Raw genomic sequence first — 7,561 nt, 5'->3', positions numbered from 1 at the left:
GGTGAGATGGAGGGGGGGTGTAGGCAATGGGAGGATGCCCTGGTGGGGCAGGTACTCCAGTGCTGAGCCAGTGGGCCGAATGGCCTGTTTTGTGCACTGGCATATTATGAGAAATGAGCATTTTATTTTGTTTTTACATGTATAACTCTGGTTCGCAATTAAGATGTCAACAATAGGGCTTGATGGGAAATTAAGATGTCAAGTGAAGTTCTGTGTAAGCTACAGTGAGCGAGTTGTTGTAACTATGTACAGGACTGACCATCGGGGAGGAACGGATGTACAATAACAGAAACCACTAAGCAAGTGGGAAGACAGCAGGTGCAAGCAGGGGGCCTCATTCTTATCTTTTAATTGACGGTCCAAGGATATACCAGGAGCTAACAGAAACCACTAAGCAAGGGGGAAGACAAAATGAACATAACAAGTCCAAATAAGGAATCACTGATAAGGAAACTGCCCTTTCTGCAGTTTGTGGATGTGTTTCTCACAGATTGTATATAACAAGTGATGCTGTGTGAATTCTTTGTGTCTGCCAATGTTGATGGGCGGCACCCGCTCTTGCAAGATCGATTGAATAAAATACTTCTTCAGAATTTGACTAAGTGTAAATTATCATCAAGTGAGCGGTGTTTCTCACAATTGGGGGCTCGTCCGGGATAGTTTTCATTGATCGAGGGGGGCGGCTCAACAGGAACCGAGAAGACGCGTCCCGTTATTTAAATGGTCTCGTACTTCATCTTGAGTAGTCACCCACGGTCAACTGAACACGTTCCGCGGGTGGTCATTCTGAAGAAGCGCATAACGGATTATAGTGGCAGGCACGCCGCGGAAGTGAAAGTCAGGCAACTCTGTGCACAGAGCAAGGTAAGAAAAACGACTATTAAGTACTACCTTGTTGACTTGGGTTCGTATCTAGACATCTGTAAGGGCGCATTGATGATATAAGGACTCTGGAGTTTATATCTAGACATCCGTATAAGTGTATGGGCGGATTGATGATATAAGGACTTTCAGGATTGTGATTGTTGTGACAGGGTCATAACTAGACACTTTACTTCGAAATAAGTGAAAGTTGATTACATTACGATGGGAAGTAAACACTCGAAACTAGGAGACGGCGCCGATAAGAAAATCCCTAAGAATATCCCACCAGAAAGTCCAGTGGGTCGGATGTTAGTGAATTGGGATTTTGAGAGTTGTACAAAAAATGAGGACAGGAAAACAACGATAAAATTTTGTTGCTTCATATGGATAAAAGAAGCAATCCGTAAACACTCAGTCTTTTGGCCAAAATACGGTTCGGACGAAGATTGGGTGCGCCAAATTTTGAATATATATGTCAATGATAAAAGACCCTGTTCCGATAAAGAAGTAATCTACGCGAGTTGTTGGCTTCCCAGCAGGAACGCCACCCGAATATATCCATTAATCCCACAGGGCGAAGGCGTTCCCACAGCCCCTCTTAAACAATAGAACGTCCTAGATAATTTGCCACCCCCTTCTAAGAACAAGCCAAACGACAAGGACTCGCCAAATGACCAACAAGTGAACAAAGGCAAATCAGAGGAAGTCCCTGAAGAAGAAGGAGAGAGTAAAATGATATTAAGATCCACAAAAGGACAGGGAAAGTAGCCAGAAATAGCAAAACTGAACCCCCTTCGGGAAGTCCCGATTGGAGAGGGAGATGTAGGATTTGTAAATTCTCCTTTAAATTCAGGAGAAGTCAGAGCATTCAAAAAAGAAATGAAAACGTTAATATAAGACCCCTTAGGACTGGCGGAACAATTCGATCAGTTCTTAGGTCCTAATGTATACACATGGACCGGATTAATGTCCATTATGAGTATCCTATTCACGGGGGACGAAAGGGGTATGATTAGAAGAGCAGGCATGCGAAAGTGGGAGAATAGTCACCCGCCAGGGGTAAACGGACCACCAGCAGAAGAAAAGTACCCCAATCAGGACCCACAATGGAACCATCAGGAAGTGAGCCATAGAGATCATATGAACGATCTGAGAAATATTATCGTTGAAGGCACAAGGGAAGCGGTACCCAAGGCACATAATCTAAATAAAGCCTTCGAAATTAGACAGGAAGGGACGGAAACCCCCTCAGCGTTCTTAGAGCGACTTCGGGAATCAGTAAGGAAGTATTCTGGACTAGACCCTAACGACCCAGTGCGACAGGGACTACTGAAGGTCCACTTTGTGACCAAATCCTGGCCTGACATACATAGAAAGTTAAGGAAAATAGAGGACTGGAATGAGAAATCTCTCGATGAATTACTGAGGGAAGCACAGAAGGTATTTGGAAGGCGGGAGGATGTGAAGGAAAAACAGAAACCGAAAATGATGGTTGCAACTGTAAATGAGCAAACAGGGACAGGCGGGTAGAGGAGAACCAAGAAGAGGGTATCAGGGTGTAGGATTCAGAGGAAGAGGACGTGGCAGAGGGAGTCGGGAAAGACGAGGAGGATACAAAAATAGCCAACAGGTGGGTCTCACAATATGGAATATCGAACAGACGAGTTAGGAGTAGTCAGGTCCTTCGGGCCTAGTCTTGCGATCCACTCGTGCCTGATCTGACAGCACAATAGGGGGTGAATGTTAGTTTGCGTGCGAACGTGTTTTTGAAGGCTGTTGTTTCTGGACGAGCTTGCTGCACGGTCACAAGCCTTTTCATCTCTCTCTCTCTCTCTCTTTCTCTCACAGTTTGCCCGCCCGGGTTCTGGGGACCTCACTGTATCCACCGGTGTGTCTGCGAGGACGGAGGGACCTGTAGCCCAGCGACGGGCAGGTGCCGGTGTGTCCTGGGCCGGACGGGCACCTACTGCACTCGGGGTGTGTACTCGAAGCCGGGACAGCTCGCGCCTGGGTGGGGTTGGGGGGTGGGGGGGAGCGGAGGAGCAGGGGCTGACCGTCCTCGGGCCTACTCCGCTGGTCAATACGATCGGGCCTCAACTCCACCCTCCTCGTTTCGCAGCAGTAGCCCTCCCCCACCCCCACCCACTCAGTCCTGATCATCAGCGACAATGGAGCCCCTCCCCCAACCCTCGGCAAGGGGGGGGGGGGGCAAACTCGAAAGGATCGCCACGCTCTGAGCAAAGATATTCTTCCTCATCGCAATCCAAAATGGCCGACCCCTTACCTAGCGACTGTGCTCTCGACAGAGGGGGGGTGGAGGGAGCTGAGAGGGATGTGTGGGGGTGGGGGGGGGGGGAATTGCTCCTCAGCATCTACCCCGCCTCTCACCCATCTAAATTCCAGAGAACGCAGACCCGTAAACACTCAATTGCCCCTCTTGCCGACCCCTCCCCCAAGATGTGCAGGTTAGGTGGATTGACCGCGCTAAATTGTCCCTTAGTGTCCAAAGATGTGCAGGTTAGGTGGATTGGCCGCGCTAAATTGTCCCTCAGTGTCCAACAATGTGCAGGTTAGGTGGATTGGCCGTGCTAAATTGTCCCTTAGTGTCCAAAGATGTGCAGGTTAGGTGGATTGGCCGTGCTAAATTGTCCCTTAGTGTCCAAAGATGTGCAGGTTAGGTGGATTGACCGTGCTAAATTGTCCCTTAGTGTCCAAAGATGTGCAGGTTAGGTGGATTGGCCGCGCTAAATTGTCCCTTAGTATCCAAAGATGGGCAGGTTAGGTGGATTGGCCGTGCTAAATTGTCCCTTAGTGTCCAAAGATGTGCAGGTTAGGTGGATTGGCCGTGCTAAATTGTCCCTTAGTGTCCAAAGATGTGCAGGTTAGGTGGATTGGCCGTGCTAAATTGTCCCTTAGTGTCCAAAGATGTGCAGGTTAGGTGGATTGGCCGTGCTAAATTGTCCCTTAGTGTCCAAAGATGTGCAGGTTAGGTGGATTGACCGTGCTAAATTGTCCCTTAGTGTCCAAAGATGTGCAGGTTAGGTGGATTGGCCGCGCTAAATTGTCCCTTAGTATCCAAAGATGTGCAGGTTAGGTGGATTGGCCGTGCTAAATTGTCCCTTCGTGTCTAAAGATTTGCAGGTTAGGTGGATTGGCCGTGCTAAATTGTCCCTTAGTGTCTAAAGATGTGCAGGTTAGGTGGATTGGCCGTGCTAAATTGTCCCTTAGTGTCCAAAGATGTGCAGGTTAGGTGGATTGGCCATGTTAAATTGTCCCTTCGTGTCCAAAGATAGAACATAGAACATAGAAAATACAGCACAGAACAGGCCCTTCGGCCCACGATGTTGTGCCGAACCTTTGTCCAAGATTAATCATAGATTATCATTGAATTTACAGTGCAGAAGGAGGCCATTCGGCCCTTTGAGTCTGCACCAGCTCTTGGAAAGAGCACCCTACCCAAACTCAACACCTCCACCCAACACCAAGGGCAATTTGGACATTAAGGGCAATTTATCATTGGCCAATTCACCGAACCCGCACATCTTTGGACTGTGGGAGGAAACCGGAGCACCCGGAGGAAACCCACGCAGACACGGGGAGGACGTGCAGACTCCGCACAGACAGTGACCCAAGCCGGAATCGAACCTGGGACCATGGATCTGTGAAGCAATTGTGCTATCCACAATGCTACCGTGCTGCCCTTAAGAACAAATAAATCTACACTATATCATTTTCACAATGCTACCGTCTTCACTCACCCGCCTGCCCAACGTCTTCACCCACCCGCCTGCCCAACGTCTTCACTCACCTCCCTGCCCAACGTCTTCACTCACCTCCCTGCCCAACGTCTTCACTCACCCGCCTGCCCAACGTCTTCACCCACCTCCCTGCCCAACGTCTTCACACACCTCCCTGCCCAACATCTTCACTCACCCGCCTGCCCAACGTCTTCACTCACCTCCCTGCCCAACGTCTTCACTCACCTCCCTGCCCAACGTCTTCACTCACCTCCCTGCCCAACGTCTTCACTCACCCGCCTGCCCAACGTCTTCACTCACCTCCCTGCCCAACGTCTTCACTCACCTCCCTGCCCAACGTCTTCACTCACCCGCCTGCCCAACGTCTTCACTCACCTCCCTGCCCAACGTCTTCACTCACCTCCCTGCCCAACGTCTTCACTCACCTCCCTGCCCAACGTCTTCACTCACCTCCCTGCCCAACGTCTTCACTCACCTCCCTGCCCAACGTCTTCACTCACCTCCCTGCCCAACGTCTTCACTCACCCGCCTGCCCAACGTCTTCCCTCACCTCCCTGCCCAACGTCTTCACTCACCTCCCTGCCCAACGTCTTCACTCACCCGCCTGCCCAACGTCTTCGCTCACCCGCCTGCCCAACATCTTCACTCACCCGCCTGCCCAACGTCTTCACTCACCTCCCTGCCCAACGTCTTCACTCACCCGCCTGCCCAACGTCTTCACTCACCTCCCTGCCCAACGTCTTCGCTCACCTCCCTGACCAACGTCTTCGCTCACCTCCCTGCCCAACGTCTTCACTCACCTCCCTGCCCAACGTCTTCACTCACCCGCCTGCCCAACGTCTTCACTCACCTCCCTGCCCAACGTCTTCACTCACCCGCCTGCCCAACGTCTTCGCTCACCCGCCTGCCCGACGTCTTCACTCACCTCCCTGCCCAACGTCTTCACTCACCTCCCTGCCCAACGTCTTCACTCACCTCCCTGCCCAACGTCTTCACTCACCTCCCTGCCCAACGTCTTCACTCACCTCCCTGCCCAACGTCTTCACTCACCTCCCTGCCCAACGTCTTCACTCACCTCCCTGCCCAACGTCTTCACTCACCTCCCTGCCCAACGTCTTCACTCACCTCCCTGCCCAACGTCTTCACTCACCCGCCTGCCCAACGTCTTCACTCACCTCCCTGCCCAACGTCTTCACTCACCTCCCTGCCCAACGTCTTCACTCACCTCCCTGCCCAACGTCTTCACTCACCTCCCTGCCCAACGTCTTCACTCACCCGCCCGCCCAACGTCTTCACTCACCCGCCTGCCCAACGTCTTCACTCACCTCCCTGCCCAACGTCTTCACTCACCTCCCTGCCCAACGTCTTCACTCACCTCCCTGCCCAACGTCTTCACTCACCTCCCTGCCCAACGTCTTCGCTCACCTCCCTGACCAACGTCTTCGCTCACCTCCCTGCCCAACGTCTTCACTCACCTCCCTGCCCAATGTCTTCACTCACCCGCCTGCCCAACGTCTTCACTCACCTCCCTGCCCAACGTCTTCACTCACCCGCCTGCCCAACGTCTTCGCTCACCCGCCTGCCCGACGTCTTCACTCACCTCCCTGCCCAACGTCTTCACTCACCTCCCTGCCCAACGTCTTCACTCACCTCCCTGCCCAACGTCTTCACTCACCTCCCTGCCCAACGTCTTCACTCACCTCCCTGCCCAACGTCTTCACTCACCTCCCTGCCCAACGTCTTCACTCACCTCCCTGCCCAACGTCTTCACTCACCTCCCTGCCCAACGTCTTCACTCACCTCCCTGCCCAACGTCTTCACTCACCCGCCTGCCCAACGTCTTCACTCACCTCCCTGCCCAACGTCTTCACTCACCTCCCTGCCCAACGTCTTCACTCACCTCCCTGCCCAACGTCTTCACTCACCTCCCTGCCCAACGTCTTCACTCACCCGCCCGCCCAACGTCTTCACTCACCCGCCTGCCCAACGTCTTCACTCACCTCCCTGCCCAACGTCTTCACTCACCCGCCCGCCCAACGTCTTCACTCACCTCCCTGCCCAACGTCTTCACTCACCCGCCCGCCCAACGTCTTCACTCACCTCCCTGCCCAACGTCTTCACTCACCTCCCTGCCCAACGTCTTCACTCACCCGCCTGCCCAACGTCTTCACTCACCTCCCCGCCCAACGTCTTCACTCACCTCCCTGCCCAACGTCTTCACTCACCTCCCTGCCCAACGTCTTCACTCACCCGCCTGCCCAACGTCTTCACTCACCTCCCTGCCCAACGTCTTCGCTCACCTCCCTGCCCAACGTCTTCGCTCACCTCCCTGCCCAACGTCTTCACTCACCTCCCTGCCCAACGTCTTCACTCAACTCCCTGCCCAACGTCTTCACTCACCTCCCTGCCCAACGTCTCCACTCACCTCCCTGCCCAACGTCTTCACTCACCTCCCTGCCCAACGTCTCCACTCACCTCCCTGCCCAACATCTTCACTCACCTCCCTGCCCAACGTCTTCACTCACCTCCCTGCCCAACGTCTTCACTCACCTCCCTGCCCAACGTCTTCACTCACCTCCCTGCCCAACGTCTTCACTCACCTCCCTGCCCAACGTCTCCACTCACCTCCCTGCCCAACGTCTTCACTCACCTCCCTGCCCAACGTCTTCACTCACCTCCCTGCCCAACGTCTTCACTCACCTCCCTGCCCAACGTCTCCACTCACCTCCCTGCCCAACGTCTCCACTCACCTCCCTGCCCAACGTCTTCACTCACCTCCCTGCCCAACGTCTTCACTCACCTCCCTGCCCAACGTCTTCGCTCACCTCCCTGCCCAACGTCTTCACTCACCCGCCTGCCCAACGTCTTCACTCACCTCCCTGCCCAACGTCTTCACTCACCTCCCTGCCCAACGTCTTCACTCACCTCCCTGCCCAACG

The 7,561-nt window shown here is 53.6% G+C and overlaps 1 protein-coding gene across 1 annotated transcript in view; it reads left to right on the top strand.

Moving 5' to 3' along the window:
* Positions 1-7,561, top strand: part of LOC140406627 (uncharacterized) — a gene marked incomplete at both ends in the record, with an annotated part of 102,747 nt that overhangs the window by 37,763 nt on the left and 57,423 nt on the right. The window contains one exon of the mRNA XM_072494627.1: positions 2,713-2,841. Coding sequence (XP_072350728.1) covers positions 2,713-2,841 — 129 coding nt within the window. The remainder of the gene's footprint in view (positions 1-2,712; positions 2,842-7,561) is intronic.

The sequence above is a fragment of the Scyliorhinus torazame genome, unplaced genomic scaffold (assembly GCF_047496885.1).
Source record: "Scyliorhinus torazame isolate Kashiwa2021f unplaced genomic scaffold, sScyTor2.1 scaffold_728, whole genome shotgun sequence".
Lineage (NCBI taxonomy): Eukaryota > Metazoa > Chordata > Chondrichthyes > Carcharhiniformes > Scyliorhinidae > Scyliorhinus > Scyliorhinus torazame.
This window is presented reverse-complemented; position numbering and strand designations above follow the sequence as displayed.